Source organism: Onychostruthus taczanowskii, unplaced genomic scaffold (assembly GCF_017590055.1).
Source record: "Onychostruthus taczanowskii isolate IOZ18803 unplaced genomic scaffold, ASM1759005v1 scaffold23, whole genome shotgun sequence".
NCBI lineage: Eukaryota > Metazoa > Chordata > Aves > Passeriformes > Passeridae > Onychostruthus > Onychostruthus taczanowskii.
In genome coordinates, this window is record NW_024499573.1 from 9,972,616 (window position 1) to 9,995,755 (window position 23,140).

Here is a 23,140-nt window from a genome sequence, read left to right on the forward strand (position 1 = left end):
GTTCAGACAATTAATGAGCTTCCATGCATGCAACTATGATGCTTAAAACCATTCAGCAAGACAATTCTACCATAGCTCATGGAAGGATATCAATTCATACCTGCTTAAGCCTAGTCCTGGAGTACCAAATTCTCTGCTGTACTATATTAACTTGTCAGGTATGTCAGCTGCATGAAAAATACTACTTTTCTGTCCTAGTTCCCAATTTAATACATTCTTCAGCTTAATATTAATAGCATATTTATGTTTCAGTGATCTGAGAGATTTCTGAAGATCAGTTTAATAGGATAGGCTATTTTAGGCTCATAGGCCTAAATTACTCATCTGAAGACTGGCAAGTGAAAAGTTATCATTTGGTACCTTTAAAAATTTGTTTTATATATGTCTCAAGATTAAGACCTTTGAAAATGTTAATTTTTCATTGTCACCTAGGACATGTCAAGTATATTACATTTTTTATAATGACTCATGATTATTTTGCAGCTTTATTTAAATTGATGTAATCATAGAGTTGCAGACAATATTTTATAACAACAAAAAAATCTTATTTCTTGTGAAGTATTTATACTGATTTGATCAAATACCACATGTATTTGTTCAAACACACAGTCTGAGCACACATCATCTCCTGATGATGATATACCTGGAGAATGCCTGTGGTTACAATAGAGCCTAATGATGCTGAGCACAACAGAAAGGTGAGTGGGGAGACTTGGTCTCAGCTCTCTTAAGATTATTTCAGACAATTCTAATGTCATAATGCTTTGCACCCAGCAACAGCTGAGTATTAGCAGAAGTGTTTGTTTTTGGAGGGGTTTCAGAGTAGCAAGAAATATAAAAATTCAGTACAGAAGAATGTACTCTTGTTTCTCATAATAAAACCTTGATGCAGTTGTTTCCTCATTCCTTATTATGTGTTTTTCTTCAGTTTTCTTTTATGATTTTACTGCTCTCCTCAGAAACATCTCTTTTTTGCTCCTGCCAGCACAGGAAATGCCAGTGGAAATCCCTGATGCTCTATCAGGGACTACAGCACATTGCTGCAGAAAAGAAAGGGCTTTGTTGCTCCTGTGGCATTTCTGGAACTACTGGCTTATTTAATATAACAGGACACAATAGAGCTATTAATTCACTTATTATTTAAAAGTTAACTCATCTGCATTTTCTGGAACTTTCAGCCTAAAACCAGTTTTATTTTGTTAAATCATATTAGCTGATTAAAAAATGATGCCTTTACTCAGCTTCAGTTTCAGTGTATGTTATTTCAATAAGATCCACACATGGAAGAAATCCACCTTGTTGTAACTAGGTTATTATTTAAATACAAATACACAAAAGAATAAATGTAACTTTTTGTTGTTTAAGAACATCTGTTACTGGTTTTTATCCTACCAGTGGGTCTCATATTCAGTTACACTGAACTGAATACTGAATATACACTGAACTGAAAGATTAGCAAATTATTTATTCTTTTACAAGTTTGTTACCTCAAAACCATGTCCATAGAAACACTCAAGTCCTTAGGAAAAAACAAAAGGAAGAATAAGAGAGTATTTTTTTAGTTCTATTTTAAGTTTTATATTAAGGATACAATCATTTCCTGGAAATAGAGCCTTTCCCTTCAATAGCTCTGCCATGATACATCCAACCGACCATATGTCAACTGCCAAAAAACAGAGACAGAAATGTGCACAATGAATCAAAGAGATCCTTAATCACAGCTGCTTCTTGGTTTAAAACTATCACTACATCCAGCTGTAGCAAAATACAAGCCTTCACAGTTTACCTGTTTGATTGTAGTGCATCCAGTTTAACATAATTTCTGGAGCTCTGTACCATCTTGTTGCAACATATCCAGTCATTTCATCATCAGTTTGACGAGCTAAACCAAAGTCTAAAATCTACAGAATAAAAATAAAATAATAATTTTTAAAAACCCCTTTCAGTTTTGTTATAGGTCCTGATTTTCCCATTACTCATTACTGAGTTTTCTGTAGTCCCTCACTATCAGTGAAGTAAAACAGCAGCACTCTGCAGATGAGCTCCTCTGCTCTCCCTGCTGTATCCATGCAGCCTCTGGTGCTGCAAAAAGATATTTCCACTTTAATGAACCTGGTGCTTTGTACTCCAAGGCAGACTTTATGTTTTGCCTTGGGTTCAATTTTCCACTGGCATTAATTTACTAAAAATAAACACTGTTGCTATAAAATAATGAAATATTATTATCAGCTGGGAGTATTTGTGTAAAATGCTAACAGCAACTGCCAATGGTCATTTAAAGACCAAATAAGCTGATCACAAACGTGCAGAATTTCCGTTGTCTAATTTTCTTATGCCTAAGCATCTACTCAAATCACACATTATTCCAATGCCACTAGGTGAGAAACGTATATCCTGTGTAACAATGTAAATTTAAATCACACCCCATTTGTTTTCAGTAGAACTTGCCCACCAAAACAAAGAAAGGAGTTCTGTTTATGTACACAGGGGCTTGATCACAAAGTGTTCCCCTCCAGATGCTTTCCCTTGCTAAGTTTACAGTGATGGGAAGTTATTTCAACTGAACTTTCCCAGCTTATTTCCTTGCTTTCTGTTCTATTCTCTGGTTAGTCTATGTCCCATTGACTATGGACCCTAGCTCAAAGAGAGACTGCCTTGAAAGGGTACCATCTGAGCCTCAGTGCTGCTGCCAGTCACCTGAGCTAGCCAGCATCTCTTCACATAGAAATGTGAGTAAGACCATTGAGTATCTCCTGTGATGAGATCCAGGATTATTTATTAAGCTGATGGCTAATCCTTTTCACAGGATATAAGAAAATTTCAAGAGCATAATTCAAAATTCCTCAGTTATAATCCAATTAAAAGATATAAAAAGCCTAAAGAAAAATATTAAGATATAAATAATTAACATCTTTACTTCCAGTATAGTTTAAAAGCAGAATTTAATTCTTAAGTAAGTGAAGAAAAATGCATGAAGCAAAAAAGCACAAATAATGGTATGAAACTCAAACACTAATGCCCTTATTTTTATAAGGATTTTGGCAATATTCTTCCTTAACAGCTGATCCCTTCCACCAAATGTGCGCGCGCACACACACACTTTCCTTCTTTTTGCTTCTATTTCCTTTTTGTTAGTACTTGGAAATATCCACTAGTTTGTCCTATTAAAAATAATTTGAGGAAGTAATGCTATAAATATAAACAAAACAGAGAGCAGTGTAACAAACGCTAGACAGGGAGCTGCACAGCTTTCATTATAATAGAAAAAAACATTACAAGTCTCCTTTACTTCCGGTACAAAAATACAGTACACATTTTGGAGTACATGATCAAACACAGATGACCCACAAAATTTCACAGATGCTGAACATACATGCATGAAGACATTAAAGAGAGAATCATGAAACTTGCTGAGCATCTGCAAGTGTCACTAAATCAAACAGGAACTACGCTTTTTCACCACAGATCCGGATTAGTGCAAGAACCTAACTGCACTGCTCTTACTCATTATTGTGGCTTTTTGCTGATCTTGTAGTATTTGGAGTCTTTTCCCTTGCAGCTGGGATAAAGTGATTACATCAGAGTCTTAGAAACAGGAATAAAGATGTTTCTGGCTGTCATGGAGAAATGTTTAACTTCTCAAGCTTAAAGGCTTAGAAAGCTACATGACATCTTTTCCTTCTCCAGAGTCTCATGCTTACTATGTAGTATCATATCACACAGACACACCAAGAGTTGTATTTATATAGAGGTGTACATCAAAATAGCATTTGGGAAGCAAGGATTATAGGGTTCTTTGTGGTGGGTTGGGTTTTTTTGTTTGTTTGTCTTACTGCCTGTAACTGGTAATACTGGCATATTTGTTGCCACCATTATTTAATTTAGCTTGTACATTCTATAGATACAAAAATGAAAGTTGTTTACAAGGCTTCATCTGTACATGGCAGATGCAGACAGATATCACAGGGGCCATGCTATTTTCTATGTACCATCTGTGGGGTACACAGGGATTTTGCAAAGATATTTGTATTCATATTAAATTAACATTTGGGAGAAAACACATGTTCACAGAAATGGGCAAGTAGCAAACAGTTGAAATTAGTGGAATGAGCCATAAAAATGGTAACTAATATTTTCTTAGAAAACTGTCATATTGAGAGATTTTACAACACTCTGTTACAACAGCATGATACCCACCCTCAATTCACAGTCTTCATTAACAGCTAGGTTACTGGGCTTCAGGTCCTGTAGCAGAACACAGAGTTAGTCAAGTACTACTTCAGCCTTTTAAAATATATTCTAACTATGTCTTAGTAACACATCTGATGCACAGAGGGACACATTCCATTCATTTTCATTACCTCAAAGACTGAACTCACCCGATGGATGATTCCAGCTGAGTGAATATACTGTGAAACAAAACAAAACAAAAAGGGTAAGATTTGAAGTTAGAGGTGAAGGGAGGTCAAAGCCACTTGTCTTGTTTTATTGCTTCTGAGACTGACTGTTTTATATACAGAAAATACTTACGTCATACCATGTTTACTGATCAGAGGTATGTCAAACTTCAAAACCTCCCTGTTTTGTCTTATCCAGAACTGGATATTTCAAGAAAGGTAATCATGAAGACTAGATTCTACCATGAAAGGCAGCACTCACAGTGATTTGTCTGCATGAAGTCTCTTACCAATTTGGAATTTGTTCCAGCCCTCCCTGGATGTTGATCAGCTAGTGGCTAGTGAAATCAGTGGCCTGGGGAGCAGCATGGTTGACTCCTACATGATGTAAACATATACTGTGAACACTGATGAGGGTGAAAGCAGCCACACCTGCACTCTGGGACAGGTCAGTGACCAAAATACCCACCTAAGCCACAGCATTACTTCAGGTCCACTTTCAAAGTGGTATTTCAGTGGTTATTTTGTGTGTCTGCTATTTTACATAAAACATTAAAAAAAAAAAATAGAACAGCTTACTCTGTCATTGACTATTGCTCTCTAGTTAGGATTAATAGCAAGTTTACCTATGATCGTACCAACCAGCATGAGCAGGGCCTTGAAAACCTTCTGTTCTCTAGAGGTGAATTCACCTTTTTTAGGAGAAGGGATTATACACAAAACCTCTATAGCAACTGGGAAAACCCAAAGAGAACACAAGGTCATTCCTCATGTTCCAGACCTAAGAACTGTTTATCAGAAGGCAGGGCCACCTCTCAATGCTCCTCAGTGCAAGCAGCTGAATGAAGAGGAAGCCAAAACACTGCTATAAACAGAAGGAACCATGTCCCTGCTCTGCTGAGACAACCACAGCAGCCCCTCCTGGTGCCCCCAAGCAGTCATACACAGGATCAAATGTTCTTTTGCTAATGAGAAATGAGAATTTCATAAGAATTTCAATTCCAGAAGAGATGAGCCACCAGCAACCTCTCCCCTTTGAAACAGAGCCAGAAATGCACCTGAGTGCATTTCTGAAATTAATATTCACTTAGAGCACAATTCTACTATTATTCAGCTTTGACACAACATAGACTTACATTCAAAACCACAAGCAGGATAATTAATGCTAGAATCCATCTTTCTAACTAAGCTATTAACTCACGCAAATGAGACAAAGCAATTAAGGGCTCAGTTGTGCAATTTTTATTCACTAAAATCTGTACTTAAAGTGATGGAACCTGCATGCATGAATAAGAACTACTGTCTCTGGCACAAGGTGACTTGCTGAAAATCATGTAATAAGTATATTTCAGAGCCAGTATTTACCATGGCTTGCTTTCAAACACGTATTATTTTCCATGTCTAAAATATCAATTACTGTTAAGTTGGCAAGTAAAGCTGCTGACCTCTCTCTTCTGTTTGCTTTTATCTTGGCAAAATCCATACTGGTCTGAGAAAAAGCTTAGCACCTAGTAACGGGAAGCATTACCTACATTTTCTGTTTATAGACACTTACATATTAAACATCCGCAAAATGATACATATTTTGATTCTTTTGGAAGAAAATTTTGCTTTAGATTCATTGCCAATCGCCTGTGCTATTAAAGTGTATAAATTTTACTGATGTGATCAAAGGAAATATTGAGTTTACAGGGGCAGACTAAATCCAAAGTGTTTGTGTGCAGCATCGTACTTTGCTGGGATAAATTTCTACTCCCCGATATTTCCCAAAGGACCCAGCTAACCTGGTTATCTCTTCACCCATGTGACACTCTCTACAAAAATCAGGACTGTGGTTTTTCAAAGTGGCTCATGTCTTTCAAAGCACAAATGTGAGTTACTTTCCATGTTGTTCTTTATCCATTTCATATTCTTCAGAATTTTTGAGACACTATATAGCATGTTATTGTCCTGCAATAGGAATTGAAATACACACTGATCTAAAGTTAACTCTCAAGGGGAGTATTCACATGTATTGTGCATGTAAACATTGGTAGGCTTGGGGGTTTATTTCTGGTTAGAAAAATGATCCGATCATTTCTGAAATGATTGCTAATATTTGTGCACTTTTAAGACATTTAAAAAAAGTGTTTAAGTATGCTCATTGCAACCATCCAGTTCTTACAACATTTAGATTGCTGACTCATTACCACAACATTTGGATTCCAGGACTCAGACAGTACCTTAAGACCTCGAAGTAACTGATAGATGAGAAACTGTATATGATCATCTGTTAACTTCTGGCACTTCACAATGTTATTCAGGTCAGCACCCATTAAATTTGTCACAAGATATCTGTGAAAATACAGAAATGGGAAAAAAAACCAACACAGAATGGCAGAACATAAATTCTAGAAGAATATTCACACAGGCCATGTAGGCTACTTTTGCACTGTCTATTAACAGATTTTATATCCTTTAAATCAGCTGTGAGTTCTAATAATGCAATCACTACTATGAGACTTAATATAATTAAAAATAACAATCCTTGCACTATATTAGAAGCTTTTATCTCCGTTTTCTCCATGACACACTACAGCAGTGATACATGCAACATGTTTTTTGATGAAGAGGAAGCCTCACCCAACATCAAAGTGGCAGCCTGAGCCTCCAAAACTACAGGACCTGCAAGGCCCTGGAATATCTGACAATGGAGAGTAATATTAGACTGGCAGAAATAAGAGTGTTTTCTGTAACTTTCCTCTCTGTTCCCACTGGAAGTTTTATTTTTTGACAAATTTTGCAGAAACATTGATTCTTTTCCAAATACAGTGCTGGAACAAAAGCATGCATCCGTCATACCCAATTCCCATTTGTGTAATTTTGCCCCAGAGTCAAAGGGGTTTGGTCACTAATTTCCATGGAGACAAAAACATGTTAATTACTATTTCTTCTGCTAAATTGGTAAGTGCTTATACAATTATGCAAACCAAAAGGAAATCAGCATAAATCATATGTTTGAGTCACATCAAAATAGTTTTAGGTTAGCCAGGAGTCTAGCCTAAATTTACCTTGTCTCAGTTAACTAACAGAATACTTTCCTGCATTCCTAAACTCTGCCATCTATGTATGAACAAATAATCTACAGTTTACAAACACACAATTGAACTGAAAAAGTTTTAAGTTTATTGGCATTTATGTAGCATGAAAGTCTTTTAGAAATGTATGTTCTTCCTTTTTAAAAGCAGAGTAGTAATCACTTACTTAGCAACTAGTCAGAATGATTTAAAAAATTTTACTTACACTTCGTTAAAGTTTTCTATTGATGTTGCAGGTGTAAAAACATCAAGCAGTCCTATAACCTGTAAGGTGAAAGAAGGGGAAGGAAGTGACATTTTATGTTTACAAACCTGTAAAGCAACATGTGATTTGTATTGACAGTGTTCAACATTTTTGGGATGAAACTTACAAAAATATGACATATGGTCATACTGAAAACTGCCATAGTAGGTGATCTATAAAGGTATCACCTCATCTATCTTAATTATAATCTTAATTACAAAGAGTAAAAAAAAATAAAGGCAGAAGTAATGTCTTATCACAGAAAAGCTGACACATGCCTTATACAATTGTTATACTTTAGATTATGCACACCTTCATGAGTTTTCTTGGCCTGTTTTTGTTATTTTTTATTTTTCTCTTTATATTTTTCAATCAACCATATTTTCTTCAGGCTTCAAGTCATCAAGCTACCTTTAAGCAAGTGCATGCTCCACTGAAATCAACTGTTTACCACATAAACTTAGACCAGTACTTAGTTATGTGAGATCTGAAGGTCTACTGTCTTTCATTCAGCTATTACACTATTGTCAATTGCAACAAGACTAATCTGCCTTTAATTTCTCAACAGAATCCACATTCAGTAAACGCAGGTTTGAGGTGTGGGGTCTGTTTTTTCCTGGGCTGGTGTTTCAAGATGTCTCAACAGTAGAGAACAGAATAGTTTTATTACCTTTTTAGAGAAGAGTACGATGACTTGTTTTGAGTTTCTTTAACCTCCCCTTCAAGATTTAATTAGGTATTTTTAAAATAAAAATGCAGAATGTTACTGAAAGCTTCTGAAGTCCAGTGACTTCACAACACCAAAGTGGCTATGTCCAGCTGTCTTGGGTAGCTAGACAGTTGCATATACCTTCTTGAAAAAGATTGTACCTAAGTGAAATTAAGCCTATATTGTAAACTTTGTAATGGAAATCCAAAGGGAAGAACTCACTCCACTTACATTCTCATGCTTCATGTGCTTAAGCAGCCGAAGCTCCCGGTAGGTCCTCCGGGCATGGATAAGTGATTGAAAAGGTCTTGAAAGCTTTTTCACTGCCACCTTCTGTCTTGTTTTGGTATCATAAGCTGAGCTGAAAGGGGGAAAGAAAAAGTCCACAATGATGGCATGTTCTACAGCAAAGCTCTCCACCAGTTCACTGAAGGAACTTGTAGTCTCCTGAGGGCTCTTACCCCTTTCTTTGCCCTCTTTCACCTTCTACTCAGGGACTGCAGCCGGGGTGCTAGTCAGCAGTAACTGCCGAGCAGTAACTCCCGAGTATTTTCCATCCAGCAAATTACTAATGCTTCTGGTGCTGTTCAGGACTCATCCCCAGGCAGCCCTTTCCCCAAATGGCAGGAAAAGTAACCAGACAATTAGCTCTATTTGTGCAGCTCCAGCCTCCAGTTCCAAGGCAGGGCTTGTAGGGAATATGGGGATTCAAATTGAAGTTTGTTTTTACTGAGCAAATTGGAACCTTCACTAATTAGAGGAGCACTGCCTTTGTATCCATGAATATTAATTATTATGTAACCATTAGCTTGATAGACAATAATGTCCCCAAACTGGTATCCAGTTAGGATGCTGACATAACCATGCCCATGCCTTTCCCAACAAGTGAGGAATGGGCATGTCTTATACTCCAGCCCACATATCCACAGCATGTGCTTAACATCCCACAGATGGAGGTGCCCTGCTGAAGAGGACGCTAAATATAGTCAATATTTGCAAGCAAGGGAGACCCACTCTTTTTTTTGGGCATTAGAAACACATGACAAGCATAAGCCACAAACAAATGATGTCTGATATGCAGCACAGGGATCAAAATGATCCCTGTATGTATTACTTCATGACACTACATAGTACAATTATAAAAAGACTCTGTTTGTAACCTCCTCTTAAGAAGAAAAAAATTTCTTTCAGTTGTTACTCTTACTTACTAAGTGTGTTCAATTAAAATACCTAGAAATTCTCAGTTTAAAGAGTGGATAACACTATGTGTACTTGCTAGAGAGTGCTAACAAATCAAGAGCCTTCCCACATATTTATCTTATTACAGAACTTTTTTTGAATTACAAACACAAAAATTAAACTTGAAAAAGGCATGGAGTAGAATGTCAACAGTCAGCAGTCACATAAAATGCTATTAACTTCTGCACAGTGTTTTAAACGCTCCCACAAATCATTGTAGAACACACCTTCTAGAGACAAAAAACACTGATGGTGCCTGGAGTAGCTTCCAAACTAATACACAGAGGCTACAATCAGCTGCAAATAGGTGGACTCTGACACATATCTGGTGCTATGCTAAAGTCACAAAGAGCCAAGTGAAGAACAAAGCCTCTATCTGCAGGATAAGCTGGTGTTTCTAATCAGAAGAAACAAAGGATACAATCAACATGCAGGAAGAACAGTGGTATCCAAAAGGTGATTATCCTAAAATTAAACCAACCTCCATGAGGCCAGTCCAGAATTTCATAAAGACAGAATAGAAGCAAGTAGATTTAATTAAAAAGTTTCCTGCAGGCTCTATGGAAGGAGGGAGTCACTCATGAGATAAATGACATAGATAAGGAGATTACTTAGCTATTTTTTTGCAAGCATCGCAGAAGCTGATCTTCTGGCAAGTCTTAAAGGTGTAGAGTGCTGTGGTTTTGCTGAGCACCTCAGAAAGGGCATTTCCTGGGCAGAAGAAATAATGCATAGAAAGAAGAAGACTGGTATCACTCTGATGAGTGGATGGAAGGGATACAACAGAGAAACTCGTTCCAACAGTGGGACAGGGACAGAATTATTCAGGATACGAGGCTTAATTATATGGAGCAGCTCAAGGAATGAACAGTGTGAGAAAAACTGACAACAGAAATATCTTAATTTCCACATGACCAGCCACAAGGAAAACATGAAGGTTGCACAAATAAATCTAAAGAAATAAAAAGGAAGCCAATGCTTAGCTTCTAATATAACAAAGATTAGATGTAATTTTCCTGTCTTTGGCCATGGGCAACAAATGGACAACACTGGAGAACACTGCCAAGTCTCCCAAATGCACACTGAGTACAGTCTTTCCAATTTTGGGGGGAAAGGAAATGTTTATCTAGGTAAATAAATAACCTTGCTCAAAACAGCAGTTTGCTTAACATCTCAGCTTTTCTGGTAATTCACAAGCCTTCCCACTCATGCCTGCACCAGTCTGTGAAATACTGTATACATTATAGAGGAAGGCTAGGAAGAATTAGATTTTAAGCCCGTTATCATGATAAACATCACTCTCATCCCAATTCTAAGTTCAAATGTGGGTATCAGTGGTTTAAAAACGACTGGTCTTTAAGATGAATTGCTTTTTATCCTCTTTATGACTCAAGGCTGCAAAGCTTTCAGATGGTACAAAGCACAATCTTTTTATCTTCAGTAACTCTTATGACAGCAGCTTTTTAGACCAAAGATGGAATCACATAAGAAGAGAGGAGGAAAAGGGAAAAGCAAAAAGGGAAAGGAAAGTTGATTCCTGAGACCTCCAAGAGGAAATCGTGAATTGAAGCTGCACAGGCCAGGGACTGACTTGATTTAAATAAATGCTTCCACCTCAACTAACTGAACGAAATCATGGTCAGAGCTAATGCCTTTAGACTCCTTCCTTGCCTGGTTTACAATCATCATAATTCAATTTATTAACAGTAAAGCATTCAAAAATATGTTTCATGTTGTTTGAACTGTCTTGCTTGTCATATTCAAGGAGGACTTGCATATGTGATCTCTGCTACTGCCTCTGTGATCATATTTTTAGACTAGAACTTTCTGTCCTGCTATTGTATCATCATAGCTACAATCTGGTTCCCCTGAATCCCTCATCAGCCACTGGGTAAACTATTAGGTGGCATGGTGAGTTGCTTCCCTTTCTTTGTGATTTCCCGATGAATGTTCAGCTTTCAGAGCTGAAGAGAGGACATCTCCTGGTTCCAGTCAAAGCATGTCCTGGAGAGGACATCTCTGGTTCCAGTCAAAGCAAAATTACAGGCACACCTGTGCTTGGTACCTGTAAGTCCTTCCTGGGGGGCCTGTAACAAGCATGATTAAAATGACTGAAAATTGCTTTTTAAGCAAACCCAAAACCCATGCTGTTAACTATTTTGATTTTACAGGAAACAAAAGGGTTAGAGGCCTATTGTCATGGTTTAACCACAGCTGGCAACTAAGTGTCACACTGCTGCCTGCTCACCCCTCTCCACCTCCACCTCAGAAAGAAAAAGTAAACTTTATGTGTTGATATAAGAACAAGTTAACAATTGAAACAAAATATAATAAAATTTAATCATAATGCCAAATAACACTACTTTAGACAGACTTTCTGTCATAATTTAGAAAGCAATAGAATTACCCTTATATTTTTAGTTAAAAAGAAACAACTTTGTAACAATCACAGCAATAGCTTTTTCAGATATGATCACTCTTGACCCAGAACCCATCAGAGTTATGACACATTTTTTGCTGTCTCTCCTTTTCAAGATCAAGGATAAAAAAGCTATTACTCTGCTGGGATGGCATCATTTTCACACAGATTAGAGACTTTGGTTTAGTGTGATTTTCAATCATTGCTTAAATTAGTCTCACCTTTTCAGTGTTGTCAACTCCTATAATTAATAATTCTATTGAAGTTCCACTAGATGAAATACCAATTTTTAGTTATGTGCACATTTTCCCAGTTCTTAAGATTTCAGAGAAAAGTTTGAACATAGGAAGCTACTGCAGTCCAAAAACTCAAGAGGCAGAAAGCATGGGATTTTAACCTCAAGATAACCTTCAAACCTCAAGATAACATTTTAACTTTTGATGAGATATGGATTTTGTAGCTGATGTTTACAACTATGGCTGTACATACAGTAATTTCCCTAGTATTCACAAAGTTTATCCTCTGTGGTTGCAGAGCAGTAAAACTGGACAGACGGGCCATTCATGTGTGCAGCCTGCTCAGACCCTCGGGGATTTTGGGATTAGAAGCACACTATTCACCCGTGGCTACTTAGTCTTTGGGATCAAATTTACTTCAGCAGCTGGAGGGCTGTTTGTAGGAGCCTGATCTTAAAACCACACATGGAGCCACCTTGTACCCCATTTAGCAAACTCCAGTATTCAATGCAGGAAGAATCCTTCAAGGGATCAGCTGGTCCTCTTGAACTACAGCCAGTCCCTGAAACTCCTAATGTTTTGGGCTCAGAGAAGCTTACTAGCTGGGCACAGCACTACCCACAGTGCCTGGAAAAAGTTCATCCTGAATGCAGCATTCAGCCTATGAGTTCTCTTCATTCCTGGAGCCAGCTCAGATGTAGCTGATGCAGAATGCAGGTGTGACCCAAAGCTGGCTGTACATGCTGCCAGTGTGGGGTCTCCAGCAACATTTCTGTTTGCTGTGAGTCACCCACGTCAGACAATATTCCATCCCTATCAATATTCCATCCCATCACTCTGGATAACCACAAGATTTTGACTGTCTACAAAGTCTTTCAGCATTATAGCTATACAAATTATTTAGGTATATACAATCTAAGCAACTGATTTGGGGTTAGGTGCAAAAATCAGAAGACTCACTTTTCGGATGTTTAAAAAATATAATTCAGTGTCTCAGCTTGCAAGGCTGTTACCTCTACATCATCAGAAGTTTGACAACTGGCTGGACACACTATACCAAAACTTGGAGAGAATGCTGGACACAGCACATGTGACAGTGACACCAGGTCTGGTGTTTCCCCATATTGTTCCAGGATTCTATTTTTTTCTTTCACTGCAGCATGAATTTCTTTCCTTCACTGGGTCACATTCCTCCAAAACATGCAAAAATTCCCCATTATATGTAACTGTTAAGAGAAAGACAACAAAAAGAAAGAAAAAACCCAAAAATACAATTCATGCTCAAAGTACAGGTTCACAATTTTGAATTCTTATCTGCAAACCTCAACACCCTTTCAAGCACCCACTGATTCCTTTCACTGGAGGTGACATGAACTTCCTTGTGAACAGATGCCATCCTAATTTGGAAGATCCTAAGTTATTGAGAAAAACAAATAGCAGCGGAAGGGTCTATGTGAGCAGGTATTGAAAGGGAAAGAACTGAAGAAGGGTCAACACTCAGAGAATCTCTTCACTCATGGAGGCAGCCCTTATGGCACCAAGCACTGTCAAGTAAGATAGAAAAGAGGAACCACAGGAACTCTGCCCTGGGACATTTTCTAGTAATTTCATTCAAATTGGGCTCCAAGAACTACAATGAATAACAACCCTTTTTAGCACTTCTCATAAATGTCATGTAAGTGAAAGAAAGTTGTCACATGAACAACATGGATTTTATTTTTTATTTGCAAGGTTTAGTTTGTGAGCTTTGTCTTCTAGGTTTTACCTATCTTGTTCTTCTTCTTTAAAACACAATTTTAAAATTTATTTTTAATTTAAATAAAAATCTACTTTTTATTGAGATATGAAGTAGCCATGAAAAAAGCACACACAACATCCATCCAATACCAGCAAGTGGACCTTATCAGCTATTGGCAGTGAAGCAAGAGAAGAAAAAACAGCTACCCAAAACCATTTTAAGTTAGGCAGTAAAGTAAACCCAGGAAATGGTTAATTTGTTTCTTTTTATAAATGTTTTGTTACTGTTTTGCAAGTTCATGTTGGTGATTTTCACTCCCTAAGAGCTAGCTGTAAGGTTTGTTTGCTAAACTGCACAAATCACAACATATATGTGCATCAAAAGGAAACCATAAGGAAAAATTAGATGGTGGCAAGAAAAAACAGCATGAGGATGTAATGGGAAGCTCTGAAACTACACGTTAATCTTCTCATTAGACAAAAAAACCCAGTTGCTTGATGATGACAGGTTATTGTAGTGTAAAAATTACATTTCCCACTTGGATATTATTCCAACACACCATGCTGAGCAGTAGCATCAATAGTTTTGGTTTTAGTACAATGACTGTTAATTATCTCAGATTAATTTACCCCTAAATCTAAACATAAACCCACAAATATCTCTTACATATGCAACATAATATTTCTATAACCAACATAAAAGTATGTTGTTTTTATTGTTTTAAGCAGACATTGAAAATACTAAAAAATAATCACTCTCTGCATGTTTATGTGAATACATCACAGTTCTCATTCAATGGAACATGATCATAAAAGTGCTGCATCAGCCTCTGAATACACAAGCCATATTTTATTTTTTAATCTGTCTCCTGTGCCTCCACAGTGACTTAAACATTTAAATAACTTTACTGAGGAGCAGTCACATTTTTAAGGTGAAGCTACAGACAGCACAACTTATATCAGTGGGAATGATGTATTTAAAATCATGTTTATGAAAAAAACGTACAGAAGGTTGGGGTCACAAGCTGTTGGTTTCTTCAGCATGTGCAACCAGCTCATGGATACTAAAACAATCATGCATTCTACATAGCCTAAGCCCAATGTCAGTAAGTAAACAAGAGTATCAGTCAGCTGCCACTAAACCAGTACACTGCTAGTGACAAATGTGTTCCATTCAGTATTAAAAAAAAAAAAAAAAAAAAAAAAAAAAGAAAGAAAAAAAAGACTGGCAGGTAGCTATATATTGTGGGCTTTGAAGCTTCAGCTAGAAATGCTTGCAGTTAATCTGGATATAAAGTTTAACATGAAAAATATCAGTGCTTTCAAAAACATTAAACAAATCCATACAGACAAAATCTCACTTACATTTTGTCCTTCTTTTTCCTATTCCTCCCCCCACTTCTCCTTCACATTTCCTGTTTCCTCTCTCTACGACAGCCAAAATATGAAATGGTAGCAATTTATTCCCAGGTTACATAGGGATTTGAAATGTCCTCCCCCCTCCCAACTGTATGGGCAGAATTGAGATATTGTATTTTCAGTACAAATCAACTAATAGGTTCTGAAATTCAAACAGCTCCTTGTGAAGCTGTACTGAAGCAAGCTGCCAGGCCCTAAGACTTTCAGGTCTTTGGGACAGGGACTATGTTCCCAACTGTAATCATGGCTGATGGCAGGACAGGAAAGGAGGCAGCTATGCCACTGCTGCCTCATGTCGTCAGGAAGGTAAATATCATTAAAAAATATACTGAAGTAAGGACAGAGGAGACTGCAGAGAATACCCTCTGCTATTCTTACAGCCACACAGAAAGCTGCCATTCCATGACCCTTGTTGCCTTTCTGCCACAACTGGTCCACCTCATGCCTCTCATCTCTCCACCATCCCAAGCCTCCCCATTCTCTAAAAAAGATCTCATTAATTCCCTGTGAAAGAAAACCTGCGTGATACAAAGTCCCCACTTCTTAACCTTGTATTTTCTCCACCTTTCCTACAAACACCTCTATCACCCTTCTCACGCACACTCATGTCATCTGCTCCCAAGATACTCCACAAGATTAGTGACAGCACCCTACATAGAAACCTCTGTCACAGCAATTCTCAGCCTTTCTCATCCTTCTCCACAAACACCTCCTTCATTAAAAGTCTTATTAGACATTCTCATTTAAAATAGGGACCTTGACACCACTAATTACCATCCTGCTTCCCTTTCCTTTCCCAAGCCAGTTAACTACACTGTTCCAACAGCTGGAAAATACTCAGGATGAAACCAGACAAAGGAAGGACAAGCAATCTGCATTCCATCCTAGTTTTCCACAAAACCACTCTCAACACACTCCCTATTTGATGTCTTCCCAGCCAGTGCTCGGAAACACCCTTCTGTCTTCCTTCATGTACCTTTCACAAAAATTCCTAAATTCTTGACCTTCCTTGGCTTTTTAGCTGCAAATCCCACTGTGCTTTTTATTTCTAATGGCTATTTCTTTATGTTCCTCTGAGGGTCTTTTTCACTCTGCAACATTTTTTTGTTGCTTCGCTTATTTTCATCCATTCACTCCAGCAATACTGCTGCAAAGATCCTCCTTCTAATTGGTAACACTGACCATGCAACCCCTTTTATTTAGTTCTCCTCTCCATTGCAACCTCACCTTCAAGGCCTTGTTTCTACGTATTGTTATTACATATATTGAGTTTTAAGAGCTGTCCTACCTCTGACTGGGGTCTCATATCAGCCTTCATCCCAGTTTGCAAGCAAGTGTTTGAATGTGCTTAGAGGGGTCCATTGTAAATATCTGCACAACTAAAGAAAGGCATCAATACTTTCCTTCTGAATGCTGCATACCAAAAATAGACAACTACTATCAGATCTTGGACAGCAGTATTTTAACAATGTTGTGGGAAAACTTTCCAATAATTATAACCATTTGTAAGAAGAAGTTCAGCCCCTGTATTTATCTTGAAAACAAAAGACTTAATCAGAAAGAAGTCCAAAGGGAGTTCACGAAAATTCACATGTGCCTGGGATTGTGCATTTAGCCTGTAAAGATCTATACCATCTTCAGTTTCCAGCTGTATTTACATACAGCAGTTGTGTGTTACTACTACTCTAAAAGTTTACCTCAGCATTTACTATTTAAAGTAGCACGCAGTGCTACAGTGATACACACCACAACTCCAGTAACCTGATCTCACAGTTGAAATCATACACTTAGTATCACTACAGCTAACTAAACAGATACTTAAAGAAAAAAAAACCAACACAAAAAAAAAAAAACCCAACAAAAAAAAAAAAACCCAACAAAAAAAAAAAAACCCAACAAAAAAAAAAAAACCCAACAAAAAAAAAAAAACCCAACAAAAAAAAAAAAACCCAACAAAAAAAAAAAAACCAACCTGAAATCATCAAGCACAATCTCCGATGAAGGAATTTTTCTCTTTGTCAGCTAGATTCAATATATAGCAGCTTTTAAAACCTTCACATGATACTGAGTTGTCTTGGCATGTTTTTAGTTCCTCAGTGCAAAAAGGATGGTATCAGCAGTGCCATGTTCCAGTACTGCAAGCTAATGCCCTCAAAACATTTGCGAGTACCATTTAACCAGGAGCACAGAATGGGGTGAATGGCAGGAAAGAAGGGGTCAAACTTCAAGACTAAAGCCTTCTGCTTCTATTTTTCCACTTGTACTTCCTCAAAGTAAAACTGTAGCCTAAGCACTTTCCCCCATTCTTACCCAAAATTAACCAGGACATAAACTTAATGAATCTTAAGCATGTGCTTAAAGTTAACAGGATAGAGGGATGCTGGAAGTGCTGTAAATTACTTAAAGGCAGGCTTTGCTTTCCTGATTTTTTTGAACTGAGGCCTGTGCTACTACACTTTTACTTAGCAGGCCTCTACTTAAACATGTAGTTAGGTCACCTGAGTTGGTGTTAGGCATCGCACAGTCTTAAAATCAAAAGAGACTGAATGTAAGAACTATTGATGCCAACAGACTCTGAGAAAACAGTGCAGGAGTCTGTGGTTGTGAAGAAACTCTGGACTCAGTTTGGTTCATCTTGCAAGGTCTGTTCTTTCCAAAGAAGGCAGAACACAGAGCCTGCAATATGCTAATGGCAAACAACCTGTTGGAGAGATCAGAGACAGCATGATGCAGAATGCCGTCAATCCCTCCCAGGCAAAAATAGGACTAAATAGGTTAGAAGACAGTTTGCAAAAGCTGGCATAAAAAGATGCATACAGACTTAAAAAAGATCCAAAGAACGGGAAACCAAAAATCTATACATGTTACATAATTTGTGGTATAATAAGAAGTCTCTTAAAAAGATGAAGCTCTTTCTCAAGCAGGTAGCAATGCCACCTCCCAGAGGAAAAGGTGGTCAGGTACCAAACCACAGTGGAACCACCAGGGCAACACAGCTGGAAAGCACAGATGCTCCAGGCTAAAGGACCTGTTTATAAGCAATACCACTGGCACAGCTGGAAGAGTCAAACGCAGCCAGAATTCTTATTTTAAAAAGAGGAACCATAATGAACAAGAATTTAAAACTCAGTTTGACCTGAGACATAGTCTCTTTTCTCTAGAACTGAAAAGAAATAATTTTAAAAAGAGGAACCATAATGAACTTATGAATTTAAAACTCAGTTTGACCTGAGACATAGTCTCTTTTCTCTAGAACTGAAAAGAAATAGTTGTAGATTAACACTACATTGTGAAAGTAAGGTATCTTGCTTCCTATCTAAATGGCTTAATGTAACTTAAATGCTGCAAAACTCTCAATTAGCAGGTCTGGTACCTGGCCCCTAGGAGTGAACCAGCTCTTTGACTTCTGTGAGAGGTAATTGAATTATAAAGGCTGGACAACAAAAATGCATTTTTTGAAGAAAACTTTAAATTTAAACAAATTTTACCTTGAGAAAAAGTTAAAATAATTGCCTAAAAATAAAAAAATAAAAAAAAACCACTTGCCTTGATAGGCAAAGCTATAGCACAAAAATTCCAAAAAACAATCCCAAACCAAAGCAGTTGTGCATGTAAATTTGATAATTGCCAACAAAACTCAACCCCTAGAAAAAAAGAGAAATTAAGCAAAACATACTGTTGAAAATGCCAATGATAACTTTACTTGTAATTACACATTCCCACCTCCCCACCCCCTGGCTTTAAACTTTTTTTCCTAAACTTAAAAAATCAGATCTGACAGCAGCAAATGATTAAACATACAGGAGCTTGAATGGCCATAGGAAAAAGTTCAGGCAAAAGAAAGCTTTACACAGAGCTAAGGTACAAGAGTAACATAAAAAGTACTTCCAGGATTAACTACTTGAGGGAAAGACCTCACAGTTCTCTCTGTGATTCACATAGATGCTAAGGTGCACCTCTGCTTTGCAGTCTGCTGAGTTTGGAAGATTTCCAAAACCAAATGTTATTTGTGATATGTCATTATAAAAGTGACAAAAGCAGTATGGCTCTTTACACAAGGGAAGATTTGGGGGTTCTACCTATTCCACATCTCAATAAAAACAAAAACAAATACAAAAACAAACAAAAAAACCAACCAACCAAACAAACAAACAAAACCAAAACAAACCACCAAATGGGAAAGCACTGTGCTTGGTACAGATATACCTCTAAAAGTGAATCTGTTTTAAACCAGTAGTATCTGTCTCCATAGCATATTTGATGCATCTGCAACTAACTCAAACACAAATTCTACTGGACACATGAAATGTCAATAAATTGGGCCAAAACACAGCCTCCTGACACAAACTGCTCTATTGGTTTTGAGCTGCCAGCAAAAGATGCTTAAATGCAAGTATTTACAATATTCTTATTATCACTTATCAATTCAGTTACCCAAGTCTGTGGGCTATGACAAATAATGTACTGTTAAAAAAGAAAAGGGTAGGCCTAGAGAAGAGTTTCACTGAGGTAGAAAATATTTGTTACAACTCTCTTCTCATTTCAAAGCCAGCGTTTGGAGTTCAGGACCTTGGCTGCTATTCATCAAAGCACTTAAGAATTTGTTTAATTCTAGGAGTTTCTGTAAGACTTGAATATGTTTTTAGATATTTTACTGAATAGGAGCACAACTATTCACAGAAGCAATATAGCATATTACTCAAGGGAACGGCTGCATCTTGTAGGTCTCCTGGGTAAAGCACATGCACACAGACAGAAAAAAAAATCAATTCAATAGACTCTAAAAATAGATGGCTTTTCTCAGAGAGATGCATACCTTTTCCTCACATTCAAGCTTCTGTTTGGGTTTATACTTCATTGATGTTAACAAGGCTATTAATATAGAGCAATGTTTTATTGCTATATTCTATTTTTAAATGTCTATTTTAGAGTAAACCTTTCTCATAGCATGTTCCAGTTTCCATTTTACATCTTCATTTCCTAGGCTTTGCAATTGATAAAAATTACTAGGATTTCCTTGGCTGTGCAGTTTCAAAAACCAAAGCACCAGCTGTGCTGCAAGTGAACCACGACATGTTTTCACTTCCTTTGCAATTGCTCAAAACTCTTGACATCTCATTATAAAATTCAGAAAAGTAGGTCTTTCCCTCAAAACTATGTCAGCATAAATAGGGAAAGTAACCAGAGATGCGGTTTTAATTGGAACACAAAAGTAGTTACTCTGCTACTGTATATCCATCCAGCTCTTAGTTTACTTTCTCCTCTCTTCTTTCACAAACTAAGATTTTTATAGTGTAAATAAATTAAGTTGTTGTGGAACTATTCCCAACATCTGCTTGGCATAGTTTGCACATGCTAACTACAATGGCAGGTATTAACACTCACATGGTATTGGCCTAGACCTCCCTGGTGCAAGCATAAATTAGAAATAATAAAAAAAAAAAAGAGAGAAGAATTCAAAGATACTTCACACCAGTTCTGAGTGTTTCTGCTGATAGTTGGAGGTTTTTTAAAATGCAAATTCCTAGTTTATGTGCACACTTGGCCATTTCACAGAGCTAGAGAATGAAGCAACTAATACAAAACTCCATAAATGTTCTCTGGTATCTGATTGTGGAGAAAAAGTGAGAACTACTGCAGGAGTTTAGAGCATGGCAAAAACCAAAGTTCTAAATGAATTAAAAAAAATTAAAGTAGCACTTGCATTTAAAGGGCCATGGATTATTTATTATTGATTGTTTTACATACTTCCACTCACCCAGCTTACAAAAGCAACACGACTCTATTTCAAAAACCCCTTAAATGCCACTATTATTTCCATAAATTGATTCAAAGCTTTTATAAGTGTAGTAAAGTGTGCACCAAATACTAAAGTAAAGCCCAGCCTGCACTGGGAGTTCCCGAGAGTGTAAGCCTGACGTAGGAATTATCAAAGAAAGAGAAACGTTTTATGACAACATGTGGCAAACCCTTCCAAATCCTTAAGACACCGAAGCCCTTGGGCGGCAATCTGTCCTAATTTGCGATTCCCCCCCGAAAGCACGGGGTGAGCATCCCGTGTTCTCCGTCAGCCTGCCCCGCTCCGGGGGCTGCTCCATTGTCTCGGCGGACAGAGCTCTCCCCGCGCCGCGGCTGCCCCGGGGCCTTGCGGGATGTCCCGCTGTAGCCCGGCTGGAAGGGCCGCGGCCGCCGGGAGCCGTCTCGGCCAGCGGCGGACCCCGCTCGGACAGTCCTTCCCAGCCCCGCCGCCCCTGCCCGTCCTTCCCGCTCGGCACCGCCATGACTGTGCAGGATTCCCGGCTTCGGGGCAATTCTCCCTCCGGCGGGAGCGGCTCCAGCCGGCAGCGGCCCCGCGGCGGGCGGTCACTCGGTGCTGCCGGCCCGGGGGCGGCCCCGGGGAGCGGCCCGGCGGCAGTCCGGACCGGGCCCGGCGGACACGCCCCCGCCCCGCCGCCGCCGCCGGCCCCTCCGCTCCCCGCACACGACCCCCGGCGCGGCGCGGGGGCTCCCGCCTGCCCGCATTGTCCGTCCTCGCCGCCCGCCGGCTGCACCTGCCGGCTCCCGGCCCCTCCGCCGCCGCCCCGCACCTACCAGACGGAACCGTAGGCGCCGGAGCCGACGGGGGTGAGGTTCTGGTAGCGCTGGGGCACCTCCCACACCGTCTTGTTCAGCTCCTGCCGGTAGAAGCCGCCGCGCTCGGACATTTTCCCGGAGCCGCCGGCAGCAGCGGCGGCAGCAGCGGCAGCCGCCCCTCAGTCGAGGCTGCACGGCCGGCGCCGGCGGGGAGGAGGGACCGGGAGGGGAAGGGGAGGGGAAGGCGGAGGCCGAAGGGGTGGGGGCAGCGGCCAGGGCCGGGGGAGCCCGGGTGGGGACGAGGGGGGGCTTGACGAAGCGGCCCAGGATCCCCGGGGCGGCACCCGCTGTCTTTCCGCGGGGCCACCCGGGGGGCTGCGGGGAGTGGCGAAGCGCCGATCCCGCCCCGGAGCATCTCAGCCGGGGCGGTGACGGACCGGAGCGGCTGCCTCACCGCATCGGCCGCCCCTGTCCGAATGTGCGGGGAGGGCCCGCGCCGCCGCCTCTGCTCCCTGCGGGGACGGCGGTGACGGGCGGACCCGGTCATCCCGCCCTTCGCCCGGTGTCTCTCAGGTTTGCTTTGCTGACACCTTTCTTACTTTGCCACGGCCACCTGAAGTTCCCTCTGGGCTCGCCAGGCTCCCCCCTTCCCCAGCTCGAGCTGCAGTGACAGCGGCGATGACCCTGCGCCAGCGTATTGTCCGCGGGGCAGTGCGGCCCCCGCTCACTGATGGAGCCCCGGGCGCGTCGCGGGTTTTCTCGGAGTCCTCTGGTGCCTAACATTTCCCCTTACCCCACTGACTCCCGCATGCAATCATCTGAGTCCTCTTCCTTTTCATCAAGGAAGACTCGAGCCCTCAAGGCAACAGATAATCTTGAAAACTTTAAAAGTCCAAAATTCATGCACCAGTTAAAGGTTCTCTGACTTCTTTACTGCATGTTTTCTTCTCTCCAAAATGTACCTTATACAATATCTCAGTGACCTCTGAAATCATTGCAGCACTACTGCAACGTTACCAGTATATTTCTTTATGTATTGTTTCCTTCCATGGCTTCTTACGCTTCTTTGAGCACCTGTAAGTAACTTCTA

General features: G+C 39.6%; 1 protein-coding gene across 1 annotated transcript in view; it reads right to left on the minus strand.

The window, feature by feature from the left end:
- Nucleotides 1-22,254, minus strand: part of MAPK11 (mitogen-activated protein kinase 11) — a 31,651-nt gene extending 9,397 nt beyond the window's left edge. Inside the window, exons 1-8 of the mRNA XM_041405353.1 lie at nucleotides 22,069-22,254; nucleotides 8,659-8,788; nucleotides 7,680-7,738; nucleotides 6,620-6,731; nucleotides 4,380-4,409; nucleotides 4,198-4,245; nucleotides 1,787-1,901; nucleotides 1,592-1,663 (exon numbers count right to left, since the gene is read on the minus strand). Coding sequence (XP_041261287.1) covers nucleotides 1,592-1,663; nucleotides 1,787-1,901; nucleotides 4,198-4,245; nucleotides 4,380-4,409; nucleotides 6,620-6,731; nucleotides 7,680-7,738; nucleotides 8,659-8,788; nucleotides 22,069-22,181 — 679 coding nt within the window. The 5' untranslated portion in view covers nucleotides 22,182-22,254. The remainder of the gene's footprint in view (nucleotides 1-1,591; nucleotides 1,664-1,786; nucleotides 1,902-4,197; nucleotides 4,246-4,379; nucleotides 4,410-6,619; nucleotides 6,732-7,679; nucleotides 7,739-8,658; nucleotides 8,789-22,068) is intronic.
- Between the last annotated feature and the right edge of the window lie 886 nt (nucleotides 22,255-23,140).